Here is a 24,904-nt window from a genome sequence, read left to right on the forward strand (position 1 = left end):
GCAAAACAAACAACACAATACCTTTGTAGATTGCCTCTTTCTCACCAAGTCTAACGTTACTGTAACCTACAATACCCACAGTGATTCTCTTGTTGAACACAAATTGTAACCAAAACACTAAAAAGAGCACACAACAACAACTTCATCCGAAGAGAGTAACATACATTGACACCTCATCATTATCGATTGCCACATCAAGCTTTTTTAAACAGCACAGAGCAAACAACGATTCTTTCTTTTTAGCGCGCTTTTCAATTACAGTTTTATTTTTAAAATCTCTCAAAAGGCAATTCAGGTCTGCTACACACAAATTCCGAGCAACAACAAACGAAGGCTTTGAGAAAAAAAGAACCTCCACATCACCACCATCATCACACTGTACTTTTATTATTATTATTTTTAATAATTTATAGAAGCAAAATCAACATAGATAACCAATAGTAGTAGAAGCACTAGCCTCAGTTGTATTTTGTCAAATAATTATCATCATATAGACGATTGTTATATAATTTAAAAGTCCTAATCGAGTGTAGTTTAATTATTTATTTGATCATTACCATTATTTAGTGAGTATTGTAAAGCCAATGAGTCAATCATCATCATCATCAGCCCCTATTGAAGAAATGAATCCAGATTGGAAGAATCATCAAGTATTTGGAGAATATAATCCAAATTTTCAAGCACCAACAGTTGAAGAGTTGTGTCACGCTCATCCAGAACGTTTACAAAACATTAATGAATTGAAAAAGAGATGTGAAGTTTGGATTCCATCTCTTGGATTGGAAGAACAAAAATTCATGACAGAAGAGGGATTACTCCTCTACTATAGATATCTTTCAGGTTACGGTTGGGATAAATTAAAGGTATGTAAAGAGATGTCACATTTTCATTAATCAATTCATAGGAAGCTGAAGAGGGTATTAAAAAGACCTGCGAGTGGCGTGCTAGAGTTAAACCACAAAACTTGACAATAGATGACCTTGGGGAAGTTGGAAAATCAGGATTTTTATTCCACTATGGGTATGACAAATGGAATAGACCTATTGTTTATATTGATATGAAAAAGGATTCTACTCCAATGACCAAGGAAAATCTCGAGTTGAAATATTTGACATTTGTCTACTATACAGAAAATTTGATCAAGAGAATGCCAAAGAATGTTTATCAAATTAGTTGGATTTTGGATGTTACAGGTGCCAACGTTTCAATCAGTCTCGTGAAGCAAATGAAGGATACATTCTTGGATCTTGGTATTTATTATTGCGAAAGATTAGCATTGGCATTTGTAGTCAATGTCACAATGTCAATTAATTTGATCTGGAAGTTTGTTTCATCATTTTTGGCCAAGCAAACTGTAGAAAGATATCACGTTTTCACAAAGGATTGTAAGAAATTACGAGATGCCCTGCATCACTTTTTTGATGAGGGATCTCTATTGAAAGATTTCCATGGTACAGCAAATTTTACATATAGCACAGATGTCATGAAATCATTCCATACACTGGTACCAATCCAGCAAGTAGATGTTGTTCGTGACAGTTCAAACTGAAATAGTTTGCAATCTAATAGCATTTAACTTGTAAATAAACCCAATTTTCTACAATTTCAATTCAACGTTGATATTTACTCTCCAACCTTATTTAAAATTTAAGGAATCCACTCGGAGTTTATAACATGAAATAATGGCTAGGAATAGGAGTGGAGATGACTTGTATTGGTGCGCATGAAAACAGTAACCCTCTAATTTCCAGTATCTTTTGATCGACAATTGCTTATTATTCCTTAATCATCAAAAAAACAAAGGAAAGATGCAAACATTCCAGCCAACATCTGTAATCTTATTACATTATTTATTTACGTTCTGTATTATTGCACTACTTGTCTCGTCATGTGCTGAGGCCTCAGTCAAGATACTCGCCACCACCACAAGAATTAAGCCGGACACAATCCTGGAGATGGACCTTCCTAATCTTGGCTACGTCGATCGAGTAATTCCAATCAGCATGAAACAAGATGGTTTCTTTATTATTGCAAGTGGACCTACTCAAATTCACAGAGTGGATTCATCGTATCATGTTAATTCCTTCAAGTTGGACATTCCAATGAAATGGTTAAGTATGGGCTCTGTTGAGAGATGTGTTGGTGGTTTGTTAACAGCACAATACAATTTGATGAATCTTGTTTATTCTGGTGGAGAATTGGGCAAGGCCTATATTGTTCAAGTCAACTTGAAGAATTTAACACAAATTGCTGAGGTTATTTCTCTTGGTGCCAATAGTCATGTGATTGATGTACATGAAGATAGTGAATTGGGCTTGTTGCACATTCTTGTAAAGAGAGCTCAAGCTCTTGTTCTTTTCATTTTCGATCCAAAGGATAATTACATGAGAGAGCAAGGTTATCCATTGATGACCACAGGAAAATTGGCAGTCATGAAAGATGCAGGTCTTTTTGTTGGTATTGGAAACTCACCTATTCCCAATTATTACTCCTTGAACCACATTCATTGAAAATCATTGACGGTCAGGAATTGGATTCTCTTGGAATTTTCAAATTCCAATCCTTGACCATCTCTGGTTCAATGTTGAGTCTTGTCTACTCCAAGTATGCAACACGTAATGTACTGTATCATTATGAAGCCTCCTCAAAATCTCTTTATTCCCTTGGTGGATTATTCTATCCAACAATTAAGAGATTTTACGAGTGTGAAATTGTTAACAATCAACAACCAAAGGTGATTTGTATTAATGATAATAGGGAATTGGTTAGAGTTCCAATATTTAAAGAAGATATGACTGTTTATTATCCATTCGAATCTGCTGAGAATGATTTGGCTAATGCTTTCATGCAGGCCGATGATGAAGGTCAAATGTTGCTTTATGTTCCACAAACTTATACAACTGATGACGATTCTTTTAGAATTGGTGTTTATAACTATGCAAAATTTGAATAAACAATCAATTACATTAATGCCAACAAATTGTAATACTCGTGTTGTGTATGTCTACTTACTCGGTTCCAACTCACAGTAACGCTCGAAACACAAAATTACGAAAAAATAAATGAAAAAAAATGCCATGATGTGATGGCTAGCAAAATCTAGTTTACTTTGTTAGGCTTCCACTAGTGAAGGAAACTGTTTGCTGTTGAATAATAACTTGTTCGGAAACGGATTTTCTTCTTTGGTTGGTTATTTTGTGTTGTTTGCATAATTTCTCACCCACATTCTTACAACATTTGGAACACATCTTGTTGGAACAATTAATAGAAACTTTGATCAAAGTGCAGCCATCATTTACGCACTGTACTTTCTTCTCGGAATTAACAATGGAATTAACAGTGGTGGGATTGAACTCTGTGTTGTTGCTAAGCTGCATAGTATTTCCAGAATCTTGACTAGCATTTGCTTGTGAATTATTAATTATTGGTACATTACTTTTGTTCTTCTTCTTATTCTTTTCTAACTTCTCGGCTATTTTAGTATGAAACACACAACCAGAATCCTCACAACAAGCAAAACAAGAACCTGATAAACAATCAATTGAAATAACCTCAGTCTTTTTGCAAAAAGGACATTTGCTTTTTCCTCGCAATGCAGTAACAGTAATAACACATTTCTCCAATAGTCTTTCAAATTCCACTGATAATTCAGAATTATCTCCATGCATTATATGACCTTTACAATCATATTTCAAAAAATTTGGATAATTAGGAGCCAATATTTTGGATTCAAATAAGGATAACCATTTGGAATATTTTGGATGCTCCATAATTGCCTTTGGAATTACACTTGGAACAATTGGAATATCTTTCAATGCTTTTTCTACATTGGATTTTACACAAGATCTGTTGCTATAATTTTGTTTAACTACTTCACTCAAAACAGATCTCCGAATGATTTCAACTATTGCTGATTCAGTTTTGTGATTAGTATTATTTTTAGCAATTCTTTTTTCCTTTGAGAATGCTTGTTCACTCTTTTCTGCAGAAAGGTGATACACATTAACCTTCCAAACCAATAATGAAATATGGACCCACAAATCATGAAAATGCAGCCCAACAACATTATTTCCCCATCTCATTACTGCCAATGTACCAAACACGAATACTTTAACACAGAATTGCTGATTTTCAATATTGGAATGTTCATTTTTGGAATATAGGAATCTTAATATATCTCGCCAATATAACATGAGTAGTTCGGCGTTTTCTCTCTCTTGATTAACGAATGGAAGAACACATACATCATATTTGCAAAATACTAATCTCCAATCTCCATTTGACATGGTGCTAGATTTTGCATTCAATCTGATATTTTCATCAAGAGCAGCATAACATTTCTCCTCTTGAAAGTCTTTCTCTTTTTGGAATAGACTAAACATTCCTGCTCCTATTCCTTTAGTTACATGCAGTATTTCAGAGCCATTTTCGTATTCATCAAGCCCTCTTTCTTTTAATGATGTGGATTTACCATCATTCACTAAATGAGGAAGACCTACTTGACCATCTGGGAATTTTTTGGTAGCATAGAGATTTTGTAATGATTTCCCATTGTTTAAACAAGAAAGGCATTGCTCATAATCCCATTGATTTCCTGTAAATGGTAATGGGCATTTTGAACAACGATAATCACCTCCAACCTTATGATTCCATCTTTTAGAAGCATTACTATAATCAGCGCTCATGAATTTCAATTTAAAGGTTGCTGTCTTCTCATGTAAAGGCATTTTAAAATCCACTAATTGAGTGTATTGATCCCTTAATAACTGTGAGATTGTTTTGACATTATATTTTGTTTCAGAGCACCATACATAGGTAAGTGGTAGTGGTTTAGTAACATAATCATATCCCTCTTTGTTAAATAGTTTTTCATCCCATAATAATTGAATGCTAACTTTTGTTAAGGATTGATTTAGCATAGCAGTACCATCCATCCAATCTATCAACTTGTATCCAATAACCAAATCTGCCACTTGTTTGATGAACCCATTTTGATCACATTTTAACAAATGGTGGATAAGTACTGGAATAATATTTCGCATTACTCCATTTACCATTATTTCTTTTCCATTTAGATTAATTGGAACTTTAATTGGATTACCAATATATACTGCAAGTGGATTCTTCTTAAAAGCCTCACACCATTCATCAACAGAATACAAAACGGATTCATCAATATCTGTTTCAATTTCTTGTCCAATGCACCAAGCTTGCAAATCTTCCTTCATCTCCTTTTCATCAAAGAAAGGCATATATATGTCATCATCAAGTTTAACATTTCTTCTTTGAAAACATCTAATCGGTGGTTTTTCACCAATTTGAAGGAAATAACCAAATCTACATATTTCATCTCCGAATTTTTGAGTTATTTTCAAAGTCCGAGCAACCTCTTGCCATTTTCCTTCTTTTTCAACAAGTAATGAGCCACCAACTTTATCTACCATATCACATATTTGTTGTAAATCCATCTCATTATTTAAATAATGATCAATATACAAATATTTCAAAATTGTAGGTATATCTGTATTGAGTGAGTGTTTTTGCTGATTCTCAAATGATTTTAAAATTTTGTCATACATTTCTGGATTGATCTTATTAAGAATATCATTGCTTTTTGCTTTAAGTTCAGCTAGAATATTTGTTGCAAGTATTTTCATAGATACAGAGCTATTATTAATCATATCACATACATACTTCTCAAATATTGGATCGTGGAAACAAGCTCTAATTCGAGATAATGGATTTTTGAGATATGTATTGGAAATTCTCTCCTTATTAGTTTGTTTGGAATTAATTATATTCATTAATTTAGCTGTAGACAGAGGAGTGTTTGTTCCGAAAGTTTGAAGAGGAGCCATTAATTGTTTCCTCTTTCTAATAGTTGCATTTACCTGCTTAATAATCCTTTTCTTTTGAATTTTTGAATTAGATTTGAACCATTTTGCATCCTTTACAGTGTCTTGCAGATCTTTCTTTTTAGCCATTAATTCCATAGTATCACTAGGAGAAGCATTTACTATTAATGAATTTAATGGAATACATTTTGCTCCCAAAATTTTCAATTGATTCTTTTTGGAAGTAACCTTGTCAGCTTTACGTTTTAGAACTAGAACACTTCTTTGATTATCATCATGAGCAATAATGGAATAGGTTTGATTTTTTCTACTTGCAATCAGTGTTTCGAATGGAACAGTTTCAATATGTTGTAATTCTTCCTTTCTGATTTTATAATTTTTAACCTTTTTAATTTTGTCAATGCATAGGGCAACATATTTTCTCTTCAACCATTGAAATACTCTATTACAACAAAATCCTTGATGAATGTGTTTCTTTAATTCTTTGGATGCAAGATTTCTTCCTGTTTTATTCAATAAAAAAGCTCTGTACCAACGTTTCTTGTTGTGAGTTGTTTGACAGCAAACACAAACAGTTCCTTTATCAATTAGTTGTGTTGATCGTGATGACAACTTACACATTTTTTTCCCAAGTTTCTTTCTGACAGTTCTAGAGAAAATTAGAATAATTTGTGCAAATTTTATTTTTAGCAACCAGCTAAAAAAACTGAGCTGAAAATTCCTCATTGCTTTCTTTACCTTTTTTCTCAATAACCAGAGAGAGAACTGCGGAGAACTGCAAGATTTGGATTGTTTACATCAAATAATAGTGATAATGGTAAGATCAGTTTCTAACTCGTGTTTCTGTACGTTTCCAACAGAGTTAAAGTTAAGGTAAATTACGCTCAGAAACAGCTGGTAAATTTCCACTTTTTTCCATTATTTTTTAAAAAAAACACAAGTTTATGCTGTAGCAAAGGACATCCGATACACGAGTAGTTATTCGAAACTGTTAAAAAAAAATATGAAACCACGCTACGGACCCAACCATCTTTTATCTGGTGCAACAAGGAAGGAAACAACTGCAAAAACCACTGCACCAACTAACTCTGAAGCTTTAATCATGGAAAGGAAGTTATTCATGATTGAATGCAGAATTGAAATTTTGAATTGTCAATCAATGGACGAAAGCAAGAAGGAAACTTTAGAATATTACGAGAATAAATTGGAGGAAGTTAGGAAATTTCTAATAGAAACTGATGAAGAATTTACTCAACAAGTTATTGAAGAAAATTCCCTTCCCAATTTGGAATTATTGAAAATTAAATTACTTGATTATTAAGTTTACAATTTTACAAATTTGTTGGAATTCCTTTATTTCAATGAACGACCAGCCATTATAGATGAAAATATATCAAAGGATGAAGGAGGTGGAGGTGGAGGTGGTCCAGTACCGAAAGTTGAAGGTGGAGGTGGAGGTGGCATGCTACTTGGTGGTCTGAAGGGAGTATGTCCATAACGATGAGTTTGAGTTGACAAGTTGACTGGAAGTGGAGGAGGAGGCACATTGGCACGAGTGAGCGTTGGAATAGGAGGTGGAGGAGGGATGTATGATCTGGGAGCTAGGGATTGCAATTTCAACAATATTGGACCTGCTTGTTGAGTTCTCTCAGTTGGATTTTCTTTAATCCACTCAATCATGATTTTAGAGAGAGTTCCCATGTAGAGATCATTGGTAAAGCAAGTGAAAAAGTCGAAAAACTCATCAGCACTAAATTGTAACACAGCTGTTTTCAATTGTTGATAGGCAATAGATGATTCTTTCATTTGAATATTAATTGAGTAAATTGCACGAATCTTTTCCACCACCAATTTCATCACATCTTGAACAGAATGATTCTGAGCTAATTCACACGATGCTTTAAGCTTTTTCAACACTTTCCATACGAGAATAATCTCATTATTATTACATTCAGAACGATCCACTTTCAATTCTCCACTCATAGCCTCAACACAATCACTAATCACTCCAAAGAATTCAAATTCAATAAGGAAGGGAAGTACTCTATGAAATTCCATCACCCGAGGTGATGCACCATAAATACATTCCAAGGCTCCCCTCACCAAACACTCATCATATTTACTTTCATCTGAATTAATTATCAAACAATTTGATTGCAATCGTTGAAAATATTCCGATTGCTTTAGAATAATCGAGTGTGCTGAAATTTTAATTTGTTGTGGATGAAGAGAATTTTGCAAGATAAAATCAAAATCGCAAAATAATTCCTTCTCCTTCAGGTGTTGCAAGTGGCGGATCAGATGTGAAGACATTTTTTTTGAGTTCTGTGATGATCTAAGAGTTCCTTGTTCCTAAAAAATTGTAACAGTTCAATATTCAATACTTTACAATATATTGCAACATCGGAATGATTTATTGAACGTATGGACAATTGCAACTAATGTTCTTTCCACTTACAACTGGCATGCAACCTGAACAAACATACATTGCAGAAGCTGAATATCTAGTTCTTACACTATTTTGGAAAATCACTTGAATGCATTGATTTTTACCAGTAGTTGACAAGGCAGATATTTCACTCAATGGCCAAGTGACAGCTCCAGGAGTAATCTTACATGTATTACTGACCTCATTATCACAAAATCCACGATTGAAATCAAAAAAAAAAGTTCCATCCATATTTCTGTGAATGACAGGTTGCATTCCAACAACAAAATCAGCAACCAACAAGGTACGTCCAAAGACAGCTACTACAATTTGATCATCAGTGATTGTTCCTGATTGACCTTTTGAGAGACTGATTGAAGAACCAAATTTTTGTAATTGATTGGTACGAATATCCATTTTGTAAGCTGTGAAAGTTTGAGGATTATTTGCTTCGGCTTCTCTCTTGGCATTGAAAGCATTGATTAAATTTTGAACATTTCTTGATCTAGTTTGCAAGTAACTTTCGTATACTTTTTTCATATTTGCTTGTTTAGGTCCATCTGGGAAAGCTCTCCAAATTGGAATGGTTTCCAATCGAACAGGGACTGGATTCATTGCAAAAGTTGCAGTTCTTTGGTGAATATTGGAAATTTGAGGATTTCCACCCACAATGTCCAATTGTGAAACTTTGTGATATCTAACGTAACCATTTGGAAGTTTGGACACATCTGAGGATCCATCAATTGAATACTGTAATTCTTGAGAAATGTATTGCATCATTTGTGGATCATTGAAACAAGATCTAATGGAAACAGTCATGTCAACAATTCCTCCATACTTGATACTGGTGGCAATAGAATCACCAAATGAGGTTAAAACAAGATTGTACATATCCCAATCCATTTGTTCTGGCAAAATGTCAATAATTTGTTGGAATTCGTCTGTCACTCTAATATCAGGTGCATTAACTGAATGAGTGAAAAATTGCTTTTGAGAATCTACAATATACAATTCTCCTTCAAAATATTTGGAAAATATCAAATCAATTCCAGCATTTGAATGACTATACAATCCATTAAATACTGATTGACCATCACTTGGATTGACCATTGAGAAGTATTCACTTGCTGTTGTCATTGTCTTTGTAAAACTCAGGTCAGAAACCCAAGAACTAGCAGGACCTGACTTGAGAACTTGTGGTTTAATTGAGAAATCTTCTCTACTGTAACCAACGCCAGCAATAATCAAATTATCCATCAATGCTCTGCTGGTCATATTTCTTGAACCACCAGCTGCATTGAGTGATCTCGCATTGGATCGACATTCAAATCCTCGCATATTAATAAAACATCTATTCTCCATCTTTCCTATTTGTTGAGACAATTTTGCATTAAAATTTGGAAAGGCCCTTAATTTATCGACACTGTGTGCCTTAACAAATAGAAATATATCTATGATGATGATGATCAATTACATGACTATGGAATAGAGAAAGGTTGAAAATTCCAGCAAATATCACCAATAAAATCAACCGCCTTACTATTTGATACATTTTTTTAAGGTGTGAGATAATGCTCCGCTCCTGAAAATAATTCACTGTAATTGAGTTGTACTATTGGATGAATGTTGGTTACATTCCAAAGAGTAAGATAATGTGTTCGATTACAGATTGTATGAGATAATGAGGTACTGAACTAGTAATTTAATATTATCTACAATTAATATGGATGAAAATATTTACATGTTGATGACAATTTTACCAACTGTTCTTTGAGATGCCATCAAATCGTCTGCTTTCTGTTTTTGAAAATTGAATAAATATTTAAATTAAATAATTAACAAACTTACCTGATAATCTTCCAAAGAAAAGCTAGTGATAGGAATCTTTTCAAATATTGGACTGAATTGTTCACTTGCTAGGAATTTCATAATTCTTGGATTATCTGGACTTGTGGAGAAGAAGAAATAATATGGATTCTGAGCTGACCACCAACTCTTGAACTTATTCTTGAGAATATACCACACAATGGCAGGAACAGTTGAATAGGACAACTCGAGTGGTCCTGGTGGAGCAATAGCTACATGATAGGTTCTTCTTCCATCATCTGTACAACATTTCAAGTGTCTTGTCAAATCATCGTAATAATAATATCCTCCAACACAATCCATAACCATATCCACAAAATCAATCTTGAAATCCTTTTTAAGAGTTTGGAAAATACTCAATTTTTCATCACCTGAATGAAAGGTATTGTTTCCAAATGCTGCACTTGTCTTAGTATAGTCAATTACTCCATCAGCACCGAGTTGCTCTCTGGCAAATGTGGAATTCCTTTCAGAGCAAACAGCAATTACCTTGGTATTGAAATATCTCGATAAAAAGTTCTTGGCAAACAGCACAGCCATACATCCTGTTCCTGAACTTGCTCCAATCACAACAATGGTCAATGATTTCTTTTCTGATTCCTCATATTCTGGTGTTAATTCTTGACCAAGTGAAACTCTATCTGCCTCTCTTTCAATAATTGGCAAAATCCAATCATGTGATCTACACATCTCCACAATCGTCATTCCAATGCCTGGTATTATCGAAGCATGATCAAAATCCAAAGATTTAGGTTTTAACACCACTTCCTTTTCCTTAAAAACTGCAAACTCAGCATAGGCTCCAGTTTTAATCAAATCTCCAAATACTCCAACCACTTCATCTCCAACCTGAATTGAATTTACCTTCTCTCCAACTCTCTCCACCACACCACTTCCTTCCTTTCCCAAAATACATGGAAATTGCATGGAAATGAAACTCTTAGCTGCTCCACTTCTCATTGTATAATCACCACGATTCATTGAGGCTGATTTTAATCGAACCATTACTTGATCACTCTTCGGATCAAAGGCTGGCAAATCCCAGTCCAATTTTAATTCGGAAGGTTTGGCATAGTCTGTGATGATTTGTGCTTTCATTTTTTTTATTTGGAGGAAACTGAAAATTTGGAAAATGTTTGAATTTAAAGTGAGATGCGTACGTATTAAATTTTGATTGTAATTTGGCAATGAATTAGTACGTACGTAGACATGTGTTTTTCTTTTAATCATATCTTGCACGAGGAATGGATTGCACCAAGAACACATCCAACAACATACTGTATGGCTGGGTCAATCCAATCACTCTTAGCAATGGAGAATACAATCTTAATATTACAATAGTGTCTTTATTGAAGAGTGGAGAGACGATCCAAAATTTCATCAAGTGTGATTCTGTCAGCAGTGTTTAATCTGAGCATTGAAATTACCAATTCAACGAGTCCTGTAGAGTATGGATAGTGTTGATTCTTGATAATGCTTGATCTGAGATGATTCATTACCTTTTCTTCATTACCATACTTCATAATGAGACCATTAATCATGGTGACAGTATCAAAAGTAAGGAGTTGGTAACACGTTACACCCAAAGCAAAAATGTCAGCAGAAGCAAACATGGCAGTATTTTCTTCCAATTCTTCAGAAATGTCCAAAAGTTCTGGTGGAATGAATTGAAGAGAACCAGCTTGTTGAATATCACTTGCAGAATCACTGACTGATTTGGATAAACGGAATCCAATTAAAACAGTGTCAATATTTTCAGAAGGATCCCATTCTCTCAGTAAAATATTATGTGGTTTGATGTTTCTGTGAACAATCTTGTGTTTGTTCATGTATTGGAGGGTACCAATGATTTGAGAAATAAACTTCTTAATGACTGCTTCTTTCAAAACAACTTTTTGTTTGATAAGGCTCTCAAGACTTCCCTTGTCGTAGTAATCCATTTCCACACAGAGCGTACTCTTGTTTGTAAGATCGTTTGAGTTTTGGTTATTCTCTGGAATTTTGCATTTCAAAACAGCAACATCTCTAACACCAATAATATGGTCTTGTCTTAATTTGATTAAATTCATGGCAGATTTGAGAGACTTGTTGAGAGCTTCGGTACTAAAGAAATCTACCAATTTTACAGCAATTACTGGAGGATCATCTTTTCCTCTATTAAATTTCTTTGCCTTGTATACATATCCGTTAGTTCCCTTGCCTAAAAGTTGCATCTTTCTATATCTTTCCTTCAAAATCATTTCCAAAGATTTTGGTTCTTCTGGATCAAAGTCATGTTCTCTATTCTCATCACCAACATAATGAACCGCCATAGAATCAGAAGATGTAATTGGTGGTGAGCCTGCATCAAAGTTAGGAACTGGAATTGGAGAGTCTTCAGGAGGAGATGTTTCAGAAGAAACTGGTGAAACTTGGGAAGGTTGTGGAATGCAATCTAGAACATCAACTGGAGTAGAAATCACAGTTGGAGAAGGAGTAAAGGTTGATTCAGTTACTCTAGGAACTGATGGAGAATGCGGTCTATTATTGATTGATGGAGGATATTGAGGAGGTAAAGTACTAGACACGCTATTATAGAGTGGTGGAGCAGTTGATTGCCCAAATGGTTGTGTTTGAAGGAAATAGTTTGGTGGTGGTGGTTGAATAGGTTGATAGGTTTGAGGTTGCGCATTTGAGAGTATTGGTTGATAGATAGATTGAGCTTGTTGGAATGTGTAAGAAGGAGGAGGTTGATTAAGAGTTGGTTGGTTAATAATCAAATTGCCTTGGTATGAAGGAGGTGAAACAATTTGAGGTTGAGGCACATTCCCATATACAAGTGCATTCAAATCAATTCCGTTATGTTTGACTCTTTCTTCGCAGGTCAATCCAAATTCATCTCTTATATACATATTTGCTCCATTTTTGATTAATGTCTTGACAACATTCCAGTGTTTGCATTGAATAGCAACTTGAAGAGAATTCATGTTGCGATCCATAACTTTCAAATCAACTTGAGCTCCATGTTTTATCAACCATTCAACTGCCTCTGGATTGTTATGTTTAGATAATACATAGAGTGGTGTTTCACGTTCTTGATTCAAACAATCCACAATGAGAATGTTATGTTTAAGATTCTTAGTAATAAGATAATTAGCTCTTTCAAAATTCCTTATACGGAGAGCATTAATAAATTTTTCAACTTGAGTAGCAATTACTTGATTAACAATAATGTCCATGCTTGGATTTGTTGGAATGGTAACTGTTTTTGGCTTGGCACCCATTCTAATGAGATAGGAAGCAAATGGAATAAGATTTCTTTCCATACAATATTGTAAAATACTTCTTCCATAAATTATTCCATTAGTATTGCCTCCTCTTCTAATGAGGAATTTCAACATTTTCATATTTACAGAATCTACAGCTACACCAAGAGCAGTCTAATTTCCGTTTTATCCATTATTGTAAATTAAAATTCATTTCAATCACCATTAAAATCTTCATATTAGAATTTTAAATACTTACGCACTAATCATCAATTAATTTATCAGTTAAATTATAAAGAAATATGAAAATTTACTTACTCCACTAGTATCACAATCATTTATTCCGGCTTCTCTGTTATTGATCATGGCTTCAACCATTTCATAATTTCCCTCCCGAACCATCTTTAAAAGCAAGCTAATCTTTCCATTGTTACCTTGTTGATAATTATTGTTAGCACAATTACTAGTATTACTACTCGTATTCATACCACTCGAATTATTATTAATATTATTAATATTATTATTATAATTATTATTGCTACCCGGAAGAGAAGCTTGTCCAGATCCACCCGATCCCATCGCCATGCCCATCGAAGCAACCATAAAGGACGAAGATGACAATGGACTCGTTGTCGTAGTGGTTGTTGTTGTTAGTAGTGGTGAGGAGGGTTTTTCATCAGCACCTCCTCCTGCTAAATCATCTTGTTGTTTTCCACCATCATCATTGCTCGAACTGGAGAGTTTCATTTTTTGTCGTAGTGTTTGAAAGACCATCGTGATGCAAAGTTCATGTGTTGTTGTAGTTGATTGTCTATTGTTGTTGTTGGTGATGAAAGTTGTTTGGTTAAAGAAAGTTTGGAGGGGTTGGTGTTGATCTTCCGAAAGAAGCTGAAAACGAAAGACTATTTTTTTTGTTTTTTGGCCAAGTCACTTGCCAAATAGAAGGCACATGTGAAAGGTGAATTAATTTTGGTATTTGTTGTGAATATGGGAGTGGATTTGATTGGTTGGACAGAAAGTTTGTGAATATCTATGAACAACAAGTTCATTTATTACAATAAAAACTTGATCAAGCAACAGACTTGGTTGTATCCTATTGTGTGATTTTCTCAGAAATTACGAACGCGCAAAGAAATCTCAATCCAACTTAATGACATAATTCAAATAGAACCAATAATGTTACCTATTCTCAACTTGCATCGTTTTCCAATTATCAATCCTATTCTGAAATATTAGAAAAGCTCCCAATTACCGTTGATAATTACAGAGAAGTATTACTTCATAGTAGTTGTCCTGGAATCCCAAAATTAAAAAAGATTGTAAACAGTCTTTTTAGATAAATTCCATTATTGTAACTCAATCAATTTGTAATAGCACAACATCTATCCAATGATAATCCGAATTGTACTAACTGATCAAAAAAATGTCTCTTGAAAATCAAATAATACTTGTAGCAGGAGGTGCAGGGGTTGTGGGAAGTGGTATAGTAAAAAAGTGTCTTCAAGCAGGTGCAAGAGTTATTGTTCCTTCCCGTAGTGAAGCTCGTCTCTCTCAATTGGAGAAAGAAATTGAAAAAGTGAATAATGGTTGGACAGAAAGGTTGGTGCCAATGTTCCAAGACAATTATGAATTGGATTGTGAAAAGGCAGTGGAGGATACTAGGAATGAGATATTGAAAAAGTATGGCAGAATTGATCATGTGATTTCCTCGTTGGGTTGTTGGTGGGAGAAGAGCTATCCAACAGATACATCCATTTCCGATTTCAGACAAGTATTGGACAGCTTTCTTACCAGTAATTTGATATATGCTAAATACTTTCTGGGTTGTGTTAAAAGCTATACGATTATTACTGATATTTTGGGTGATTTTGTAATTCAAGGAAAGAGTGGTTTGGTAACTTGTGCAGCTTGTGGTTTGTTTGGACTTGTGAAGGCCTTTAGAAAGGAAGTGGAAGAAAGAGAGTGGAAAGTCTTATTGAACGAGTTGAGAATTGCTGCCTATATAAAGAAACCAAGTGAAGTGGATGCAAATAACCCAATGGAATTCTCGAGTGATATAATAGGAGATTACATTGTAAAAATTTTACAATCCAACAGAGGAGGAATTATTTATACATTCAGAGATGAAAGTGATTGCATTGAAATGACAAACAATCATGTGTAATATTTACAAGTGTAAATCTGGGTTTTTGCTTAAGAAACTGTGATAGGTATTCTTCATCAGTGATGCAATAGTGACTGGTCCTACGCCTCCAGGAACTGAATATGAAATATATCAACAAATGCGTAAATAAAACTTACCTGGTGTAGCAGCACTTGCTCTCTTTTTGAGATTATCATCAAAGAGAACATCACCTACCAATCTGAATCCTCGTTCTTGTGTCTTGTCTTCAACTGGTGTCAATCCTACATCAATTACAATAGCTCCCTTTTTGATCCATTCAGGTTTAATGATTTCAGCACATCCACAACATACTACCAGAATGTCAGCCTTGGAAATCTTTTCTGGAATGTTTTGTGATTTGATGTGAAGCAGCTGTACAGAGGTCTGAAGTTGATTCAATAGTACCAAAGCTGTTGGAATACCAACAATATTCGAAGCTCCAACAACCACAGAATCTAACCCTTCCAAATTCATGTTCAATTTTTGGGCAGTTCTTCTAATCATTTCCATTATTCCAAGTGGTGTGCAAGGAACAAAATTGATACCATCAACTAATTTTCTTCCCTTCATTGAAATTAATCCAAAACTAAATTGTGTCAAACCATCTACATCTTTAGCTGGAGAAATACTTTCCAAAATCTTTTCCTCATTCAAATGTGATGGAAGTGGTAATTGCACAAGTATTCCGTGCACTCTATCATCAGCATTGTACTGTTGAATAGTTTTAATCACATCCTCATCAGTAACTGATTGATCATCTTCAAAATGTGTTTTAAAACTTTCAATTCCCAGCTCGGCACACGCTTCCTGCTTTCTCTGTACATAGGTCAATGAATCCTTTCTCGATCCCACCATAACCACGGCCAATCCTGGTCTTCTCACTTGTCCACCTTTTTGTTTTTCAACAATTCTTTCAATATCTCTTTTAATTTCCTCTTTAATTTCCGCAGCAATTTCCAATCCATTAATTAATACAAATTTATGAGGCTGATTTTCTTCATCCATAACAATACTTTCCTCAAGTCCTCTCTCGCTATATCGTTGGTGACGTTCTTCGTGATGATGATTCATCAAACTGTGCGAATATTCGGCACTCATTTTTCTTATTGTTGAGGAAATTAATTCCAAAGCCTTGCTCGAGTTGATGTAATTGATGCTATTAATATTATTATTTGATGAGGTTGTTTTGAAGGATGAGGATGACAGACCCGACATTTTCATGAAAGAAAAAGTGCGGAATAAGCTTTTTCTTTGTATTAATCTTTGCATTTTTTTTATCATGTGAATAAGTATCTAAGTATTTAATTATTTATTCTTGTACTATTATTATTTAATATGAAATTTGGATGTCTCCGAGTTGATGAAGAATGAATAACCACTAAAGATTAAAATTGTTTCATTGTTTATTAAGTTAATTTCCAAAGTAAAATAACAACTACCTTAACCTTACATGAAGATGAGGACCATCTCTAATTGAGAACTTCAGAGAGACATTGAAGAAGGATCCTGAACTAGAACCTTTGTTTTGTAACACAACAACATAAAAAATGAATGGAAATGGTCTTGGTGGCAGGGGTTTCTCTCAGAAAAAACGAAAGTTTTTGGATCATTATTCATCAAACTTTATTAAACCGAGTAAATATTTAATTCTCTCTCAAGAAAATCTTTGCTCTGATAAACAGCAGGATGACAAAAATTCACACTTTCGAGAAACAAGAATTATTCCAGAGAGAAATAATTACAATATTCATTCCCATAGCCAAATAGTTGATGATTGTTGGCAGATTATTTTTGATTTTGTGGAAAAGATTGAAGATAGGAAGAGTATGATTCTTGTGTGTAAACATTGGGCCAACATGTTTATGCAACCATTTATTGGATATTGTTATGAGATTTATGATGAAAATAGACATTTGAATGGATTGACAGAATATGTCGAAGAGAATGGAGAAGATGGATTTGTTTGTGAGGGAGGAATGTTTTTTACTGAAATGGCAACTTGGAAGGAACCTCTTTGCTATGATAGTCTGGAAGAGGAGGAATACTCTGGATTTAATTGGGATAGAATTCCAGAAAATCAAGTGGAATTTGAAGGATCTTCTTATAGACAACGAATTCTTCCATTTGGGGTTCCTCTATGTAAGGAAACAATATCAGATCAATATGAATTGGTTTCTAGTGAAATTGATTCAAGTACTTATAGGAATATGGTAGAAAAATTTATGGGAATTCCAAAATCTGAACAGGGAGCATTATCTCTAAAACCTTTCGAATTGTACGAACAAATTGAACATGAAAAACAAATGGTTTACTCATACATTCATGAAATTCAAAAATCCCTAGATTTTGATGCTGGCAATGCAATTTATGCAGAAGGTAAGGTGATGTATAATGATGATGATTTTTATGATTCTTCACAGAATGATCCAGAGTTTATATTTTACGCACTTCGATCTGGAATTCAAAGATTGGCCAGAAAAGCAGGTGTCAAATACTTTGAACCTGCTGTGATTGAGGATTATCTTTATGAATTGAAGAGGGTAATTCATTTGGTGCTTGAGAATGCATACGAGAGAAAGTTTTCAAGAAAGACTGCGAATTTGGTATTTGAGGAGTCATCTGAACAATATGAACAGTGTTATATCGATCCATGTGATGCCTATCTGCCAACATGTGATGACAATCTTGATACAGATCTAAAATTGGATCATACGGAAATATTGGAATCATTTGAGAGAATTACTGGAATGAAAATGTTTTATCAACCAATCAAAGATCCTTATAACTTGAACGATACAGATCTCAAGCAATACTTTGCATTAGAGAATGGTACTGAAACAGTTTCTGAATTGCAACCAAAAGAAGAGTTTAAATTTAAAGAGCCAACCATTTTCAGCAATGAATCTATCCCCGATATTCTGAATGAATCTCAAATAGATGAAGATCTCACTTCAGAGGAGAGTGAAGATGATTCAACTTTACAAACAATTGCAAATGACAACTTTATAGATGACAGCGAACTATACCATGTCGATTTGGATAATTTAGGAGATTCCCTTCAAGATCAATTACTGAAAGTGTCAATTCGTGTCCATGAAGAAGTCTACGGAAAGGAAAGAGCTCACAAAGAAAAGCTCTATCTCAAAAATTGGTACGGCTGTAGTGAATTGTTTTACGAGAATTGTTCCAAGGAATTGGATAATCCACCTTCCATGCAATTCACCCCAATTGAAGAAGATGCAATTTCTGAATCAAATGAAGATGGTATTGATGAAGAGGAAGAGGAAGAGAAACGAACACGAGGAATACAAACTAAATTTTCTTCATTGGATTTTGAAGAGGAATCTGAAGTTTCTATTGATGGAGAGTTTGATGTTAAAGAACAAGATACTATTGAAAGAGTTAATGAGGAAGATTTGGAATATTTTGGCTATGCTCTCTATGAAGATGATTTCGATGAATTTCCAATATTCAGTGACCAAGATGATTCAGAAGAAACTTTGGAACAGTCCTCTGAGGAGGAATCTCTTCGATATCATTTAAGAAGAATGCTAAGGGAACAATCTTATGAATGCATTGTTAATTATAACCAATGATTCCGTTTCAGATCTGAAATTTGATTAATCTCCATATTTAAAACTGGAGCACAAATTTAGCAACTTTTTAGCTCCAAACCAATAAATCACTTCTCACAACACTTTACAAGTGCACTCTGGAATACAACACTGTTCACTAACACCATTCATCAGGTTCATCAACAAAAAAAAACAAGGCTAAAACAATGACCCTTACTACCACTTCATGTCTCTACATTGATTCCGAAGGGAATTGGGTAGATAATAATCATCCAAAGAGAACAGCTCCCAAGGTTGGAGATTACATCACTCACAGAGTTAGACTTTCGTTTTTCGATCTCTGCTTGTACTATGCAAATATTGTTGATTATTTGCGAATTGTGATGGTTGTGGTGGCATTGATAGCACTCATTGTGAATGATGAGATGAATTTGGGATGTAATTGGTCTTCGATTAGTATTTCTGTTTTGGTATTTGGAAGTGTTTTATTGGATTGGGTGGATGGTCCATTGGCAAGAAATTTTGGTCAATCTTCAGTGATGGGATGTGGATGGGATTGGTTGGCTGATATTCTTACTCAATTGTGTTTGGCTATTTGGTGTATGTCATTAAGTAGTGATTACAAGATTTTCAAGTTGTTTACCGTCTTATTGACAGCTGTTGAGATTAGTACAGGAATTTTCGATTTTGCTGTGAGTGCACAAGGAGTTTATCCATCAATGCACAATACTGAGAACCTACCTTGGTATGCTATTGTTGAGCATTGGCTTACTCCTAATCATAGCTATAACAATTTGGGAATTATTTGTTGGTTGGTGAATACCTTGTATCCAATTACTGTATTTTTGCAACTTCCTTCCATTGTTTCTAATTCCCTAATTCCTTTTGCAATTCTCTATGCTTGGCATGAATGTACACAATGTGTTTTTATTGTGGTTAATTGGAAGGAAACTGCAGTAACACTTCATCAAGAAGGAATCGAACATGTTAGAAAGTGTAATGATACTGAAATTGAAATGCTGAAAACAGCTCACGAAGCAACCCTTAATACTCCAGTGGAACTTGATGACGAAGCTACAAAAATTAATGAAATCACATGGGTGAACTTGTACAATAATGGGAAAATTTCACCAGTATTCGAAAATCATCCACTGCAAAAGGAATTCCACGATTGGGTTAAGAGTTTGGTTAAATCAAATTGGTTAGACGAACAGGATCGTATTATTCTCTCATATGGCTTCATCACTGCACCAAAGAATGGAAATGTCACTCAAGATTGGCACTTTGATTATGGTGAAAATGTCAGCAATTTATTCATTCCTCTCTGTGATGTGACAGAAAAGAATGGAACTCAATTTATTCGTGGACCTCTCAGACAAGATATGCCACCAGGTGAATATTTCCCTAGACCATTTGAAATTATGACTGAAGAAAAGTCAGAATGTCTACAAGTTTGTCAAGTGGTTTGTAAGGCATTTAATTTATTGAAATTGCACCCAGGTGTATGCCATAGAGGAATAGCTAATGGCGAAAATTATGACCGAGTAATGTTCTTCTTGAGCACTAATCCAACTCCTTTAGATATTGGAGAAGAAGGATATTTGAATAAGGCAACCTATGATTAAACCAAAATAAATATTATAATTGGAAATAACAAATGGAACGTTGCTTTTAATTAAAATTGCCAAACCCCATTTTATCAAAATTTCATGGCTCGCCACGTTACCGTCTCGGGAGGAATCGAACCTCCGTCAATGGATTCAAAGTCCACTATGCTACCATTACACCACGAGACGAGCACATTCATGAAAAATGATAAATACATAGATTAAGTATAATTAGATTTAAGGTTTTTAACTAACTATCATTAACACTAAGCAATATTACTAGCTTCTTTCCCAACACAAAATGTCAGCAAACTCGGTAGACCCCTTGGAAAAACAACACATGTAGAACAAGAACAACCCAGTAAAGAACCCAAATTAGATACAACAACAATAGACTCTTTCACGTGGGTAATGGGAAGTGATTCTTCAGAATTGTTCGATCATTTCGACGCAATAGAAAACGAGTTAATGCATTTGAACTCTTTTTCTTCTGATATTGTTGTAGTTCCCTATCAATTCTATTTCTTGGAAAGAATGTTTGATATTTCAACAATTCTACCCTAGATCAAACTCTAAATCATTTTTGGCTCTGCTTATATCTAACTTGTGGTTTCTACTGACAATATAATCAATGTTTTTCCAAAGCAAGCTCTAGTTGTATCATTTGGACTGTGTGTATTAGAAGCTTGAATTTTTTGTAACCTGTAAATTCGAGTAATATCAACACCTCCAGTTTCTCCTGCTCCAACGTGGAATGCTCTAAATTTAATCATTCATTCCTTTTATATCAAGAATAGTAACTCTCTTCTTTTGACACCAATGGGAAAGAAGAGCCAAAATGTTGTCTAAACGAGTCTCTTTTGTCAATAGCGTTGCCTTACTCAACAAATCATAAACAATTCGGAAAATAATAATAGTATCTAATGGAGAGATAGGTGCCCTTACATTTAGAATGATTCTTGACCTGCTTAACCCAAAAGTTGACTGTACAATTCTTAATGATTGAAATTCCTTGAGTACCCAAATCAATATTGTGGAGAGTTTAATAGATTTTATTAAGATCAGATTGATAAAATATTATGATCTTAAAGATTATCAGGAATGGTTGCATCATTAACCTTTAGACCTAAATCAAAATTAGCAAGAAATTCATAAAAATTAACATTGTTAGCAATAATCAGATGCAAATTTTAGTTATCTTTACAAATTCCCAATACCTACTAGAATCGGTAAACCAATTTTTATAATATTTATTTTAAAAAAAAATGAAAAGAGCAAGTTCTTCTTCGGAGCAAGCTTCATCATCACAATTAAATCAATATCGGATAGGTTATATTACAGAATTACTTATGGATATTCATCATCAATACAAAGATTCCGATACGCATGGAAAAAAGACAATCATCAATACATTTATTAATCCCTTTCGGCAGGAAGAGTTGCAGGAAATATGTAAAGGATTTATGAGCGATATTGCTACATTGAAGAAAATTAGTGATGGAAATAGTACATCAAGTAAAATTGTTGATCCTCCACAAAATAAGAAGGCAAAAAATTAAATTCTCCAAAGGATGATAACCTTGTATTTAATTTAATTAGGATTTGGTATAAGAGAGACCAGACCATATTTGTAATTTGATTTGATTGGAAATCCGAAAATCTGACATATCTCTACAGAATATTTATATGGAAATATTGCAATAAACAACACGTTGCAAATATTCTAATATTTACAAGACGGAATCATTTATTAGAGATACTTTCAATGAGTCATGATGCTCAAATCTATAAATTGAACAGAATTGGTCATCAATTTCAACAAAATTATTTTCATCCTTTTTTAGCATGATATTTCCAATCGACATTTCATCTCCAAGTTGGAGCACATTACTTTCCTCTTCTCTATTCTTTTGCAATCTTTTTTGAATGACATCTTTCAATTGATTCAATCCAATACTTTTTGGAATGGAAAGTCTAGTAGTTGGTGATTGCGTGCCAGTTGTTGTTACAAATGTCAAGAATACATTCACGGTTGGCTCTATGAATAATTCCTTCAAAATGTTTTTATCCTCTTCCTTAACTTGTTCAAATGTAGCAACAAGCGCTGTATTATTCTCGTAATCTGATTTTTCCAAAGTTTCTGTTTCCATTTTAACTTCAAATTTTGGAATAATTTCATTTTCCTCTTTTTTCACAATAGGAGGTGGAACATTCATGTTAGGAAGAGACGTTTTTGCATCCTCTCTACTAGTACTGGTTACCATTGGTGGTGAATATGCTTGAGGAATACCAGATGCTACATGTACATTTCCAGGCAATGCTGGACCTGTTGCCACAATGGATGCCACACGAATTGGGGAAGGATTTGGAGAGTTTTGCAAATGTTCTTGAGTGTAAATCCTAGGTGAATGTATCACATCTTCTCTGCCTGATGAACTAGTTCTATGTACATTACTACCATTACTGCTGTTGCTGTATGGATGATATCTGTGTGAAGAAAGTGGAGGTGCACCATTTTCAACTCTTGCTGCGTTTTCATGCTTATTTTGACCATTGTTGAATGCATGCAATGGACTATTAGAATAATTTCTATTAACATTATTTGAAGTATTATTTACAGTCTGCATTGCATTATTGGAAGGATTTGATCCAATCGCATAGGATGGAGGTGCAGTTCCCATCATTTCCATAATGGATGGAACAGATGTATTAGTACCAGTGCCATTTCTAGGAGATTTTGGAGAAGTGGTTGCATGGGGATGTTGCATTGGTGAAGATCTCACAAATGGGTCATGCAAAGATGGTTGCACCATACCTCCCCTGCTAGCAGCTCCTACATTATTACTCCCTCCACTACTTGTACTATTCGGTCCATTTAAATATTGAGAATTTTCATTGGATGCATATGGATGGTAGTGATGAGATTTTCTATATGAAGATGATGAAGAATTTACATGTGTTGGTGATACAGGAGGTGAACGAGAATGACTTTGATAATGAGGAGGTGGTGGAGGTGCATTATGATGTGGAGAATAAGATGATGAATAATGTGCATGCATTGATGATCCATCATGTACAACATATGTATAATGTGGTGATGGTGGAGGAGGAGGTTGACTTTGCATGTCGTTATGATAGTACTTTACTCTGCCACTACTACCATTACTGTATTCTGCTTCATACTGTTTAGCATGATGCATGTCGACATGATGATGATGTGAATGAACATGCATTCTAGATCCATCATGGTGATGGATGTTTCCTGCAGATGATGAAGGATAACCATGATGATGAGATGCATATTGTGCATGATGCATGGTGCTGATAGTATTAGTATTACTAGTAGGATTAGTATTGAGTGATGGCAACACCCGAGATGCATGCGACACATGTGTATCACCAACACTACCTAGATGTCCATGAGGTGAAGGTGGAAGAGGTTGAGAAAGTGGACTATTCTCTTGTGTTGTTGTTGTTGCTCCCTTAGTTGTTGTTACATTATTCTTCCTTTTAACCTTGTTGATAGATAAACCAGTGACCTGAACATGTTCACATGTAATGAAAATGAAAATAATGAGAGATAGCAAGTTGACATGCAATTAATTTGATGTGCATTGTTGGAATACTTTTTTAGCAATTAAAACTTACATATTTGTATTTCTATTTAAAATCATGATTAGTTTTTGATATTAAAATTAAAAACTTACCTTTGCATAACAATTCTTACAAACACCATCTCCAATTCTAATTTCTGGTACATGTCTAAAGCATCCCTTATACTGTTCAATATTTGATTCGTTGATTGTATAGCTGATGTACTTATTTCCTGTTCACAATGTTCATTAGATCAGTGACACATGTCAAAGTATTAAAAGAGGTGATCCTGTCAGAAAATTAAGCGCTGTAAAAACTTACCCGTGTCAGCTTTACCACAAATGATGCATGACTTGTGTTCTACCTGCTTGGCTTGAGTTTTTGCCATATGGTTCTTCATGGGATTTCTTTCTTGTGGTGTTGAATAAATATTCTGTTCCATAGTATTTTGTTGTGTTTCCATTGTGGGCCTTGAGATGGTATCAACCTCATTCAAATGTCTATGATACGAAGGAACTGGACGAGTGGAGTTGGACAAAGTATTAGGATAGGAAGCAACACTGAATGATG

The 24,904-nt window shown here is 34.4% G+C and overlaps 11 protein-coding genes and 1 non-coding gene across 12 annotated transcripts in view; 4 read left to right on the top strand and 8 right to left on the bottom strand.

The window, feature by feature from the left end:
• Positions 1-584: 584 nt before the first annotated feature.
• On the top strand, positions 585-1,601 carry NAEGRDRAFT_82119 (uncharacterized protein; the record flags this gene model as incomplete). Its single annotated transcript, XM_002669482.1, has 2 exons — positions 585-863; positions 905-1,601. 2 exons carry the CDS (start codon positions 585-587, stop codon positions 1,547-1,549), a joined length of 924 nt encoding a protein of 307 aa, XP_002669528.1. The 3' UTR covers positions 1,550-1,601.
• Positions 1,602-1,808: 207 nt separating this feature from the next.
• NAEGRDRAFT_54137 (uncharacterized protein) lies at positions 1,809-2,510 on the top strand (the record flags this gene model as incomplete). Its single annotated transcript, XM_002669483.1, has 1 exon — positions 1,809-2,510. The coding sequence occupies one exon, from the start codon at positions 1,809-1,811 to the stop codon at positions 2,508-2,510; it is 702 nt and encodes a 233-aa protein (XP_002669529.1).
• Positions 2,511-3,104: 594 nt separating this feature from the next.
• NAEGRDRAFT_54138 (uncharacterized protein) lies at positions 3,105-6,476 on the bottom strand (the record flags this gene model as incomplete). Its single annotated transcript, XM_002669521.1, has 1 exon — positions 3,105-6,476. One exon carries the CDS (start codon positions 6,474-6,476, stop codon positions 3,105-3,107), a length of 3,372 nt encoding a protein of 1,123 aa, XP_002669567.1.
• A 732-nt stretch (positions 6,477-7,208) lies between these two features.
• Positions 7,209-8,168, bottom strand: NAEGRDRAFT_75506 (uncharacterized protein; the record flags this gene model as incomplete). The annotated part of the gene is made up of 1 exon (XM_002669522.1): positions 7,209-8,168. One exon carries the CDS (start codon positions 8,166-8,168, stop codon positions 7,209-7,211), a length of 960 nt encoding a protein of 319 aa, XP_002669568.1.
• Positions 8,169-8,268: 100 nt separating this feature from the next.
• Positions 8,269-9,621, bottom strand: NAEGRDRAFT_75507 (uncharacterized protein; the record flags this gene model as incomplete). The annotated part of the gene is made up of 1 exon (XM_002669523.1): positions 8,269-9,621. One exon carries the CDS (start codon positions 9,619-9,621, stop codon positions 8,269-8,271), a length of 1,353 nt encoding a protein of 450 aa, XP_002669569.1.
• A 399-nt stretch (positions 9,622-10,020) lies between these two features.
• On the bottom strand, positions 10,021-11,247 carry NAEGRDRAFT_75508 (uncharacterized protein; the record flags this gene model as incomplete). Its single annotated transcript, XM_002669524.1, has 2 exons — positions 10,021-10,080; positions 10,132-11,247. The coding sequence occupies 2 exons, from the start codon at positions 11,245-11,247 to the stop codon at positions 10,021-10,023; spliced, it is 1,176 nt and encodes a 391-aa protein (XP_002669570.1).
• Positions 11,248-11,495: 248 nt separating this feature from the next.
• NAEGRDRAFT_75509 (uncharacterized protein) lies at positions 11,496-14,141 on the bottom strand (the record flags this gene model as incomplete). The annotated part of the gene is made up of 3 exons (XM_002669525.1): positions 11,496-13,568; positions 13,654-13,656; positions 13,713-14,141. 3 exons carry the CDS (start codon positions 14,139-14,141, stop codon positions 11,496-11,498), a joined length of 2,505 nt encoding a protein of 834 aa, XP_002669571.1.
• Positions 14,142-15,561: 1,420 nt separating this feature from the next.
• Positions 15,562-16,563, bottom strand: NAEGRDRAFT_61013 (uncharacterized protein; the record flags this gene model as incomplete). The annotated part of the gene is made up of 2 exons (XM_002669526.1): positions 15,562-15,653; positions 15,696-16,563. The coding sequence occupies 2 exons, from the start codon at positions 16,561-16,563 to the stop codon at positions 15,562-15,564; spliced, it is 960 nt and encodes a 319-aa protein (XP_002669572.1).
• Positions 16,564-17,105: 542 nt separating this feature from the next.
• On the top strand, positions 17,106-19,154 carry NAEGRDRAFT_75511 (uncharacterized protein; the record flags this gene model as incomplete). The annotated part of the gene is made up of 1 exon (XM_002669484.1): positions 17,106-19,154. The coding sequence occupies one exon, from the start codon at positions 17,106-17,108 to the stop codon at positions 19,152-19,154; it is 2,049 nt and encodes a 682-aa protein (XP_002669530.1).
• A 181-nt stretch (positions 19,155-19,335) lies between these two features.
• Positions 19,336-20,785, top strand: NAEGRDRAFT_59916 (uncharacterized protein). The gene has a single exon (XM_002669485.1). The coding sequence runs from the start codon at positions 19,340-19,342 to the stop codon at positions 20,756-20,758; it is 1,419 nt and encodes a 472-aa protein (XP_002669531.1). The 5' UTR covers positions 19,336-19,339; the 3' UTR covers positions 20,759-20,785.
• A 73-nt stretch (positions 20,786-20,858) lies between these two features.
• Positions 20,859-20,929, bottom strand: NAEGRDRAFT_t793. Its single transcript has one exon. It is a non-coding gene; the product is annotated as a tRNA-Gln (tRNA).
• A 1,511-nt stretch (positions 20,930-22,440) lies between these two features.
• NAEGRDRAFT_59917 (uncharacterized protein) overlaps positions 22,441-24,904 on the bottom strand; it is a gene marked incomplete at its 5' end in the record, with an annotated part of 5,296 nt that continues 2,832 nt past the window's right edge. Inside the window, 4 exons of the mRNA XM_002669527.1 lie at positions 22,441-24,279; positions 24,389-24,400; positions 24,448-24,566; positions 24,656-24,850. Coding sequence (XP_002669573.1) covers positions 22,471-24,279; positions 24,389-24,400; positions 24,448-24,566; positions 24,656-24,850 — 2,135 coding nt within the window. The 3' untranslated portion in view covers positions 22,441-22,470. The remainder of the gene's footprint in view (positions 24,280-24,388; positions 24,401-24,447; positions 24,567-24,655; positions 24,851-24,904) is intronic.

The sequence above is a fragment of the Naegleria gruberi genome, assembly GCF_000004985.1.
Source record: "Naegleria gruberi genomic scaffold NAEGRscaffold_81, whole genome shotgun sequence".
NCBI classification, from domain to species: Eukaryota; Heterolobosea; class Eutetramitea; order Acrasida; family Naegleriidae; genus Naegleria; species Naegleria gruberi.

Excerpts from the sequence above, each read along its gene's own strand:
- NAEGRDRAFT_59916 (XM_002669485.1), top strand. The coding sequence starts at position 19,340 with ATGACCCTTACTACCACTTCATGTCTCTACATTGATTCCGAAGGGAAT.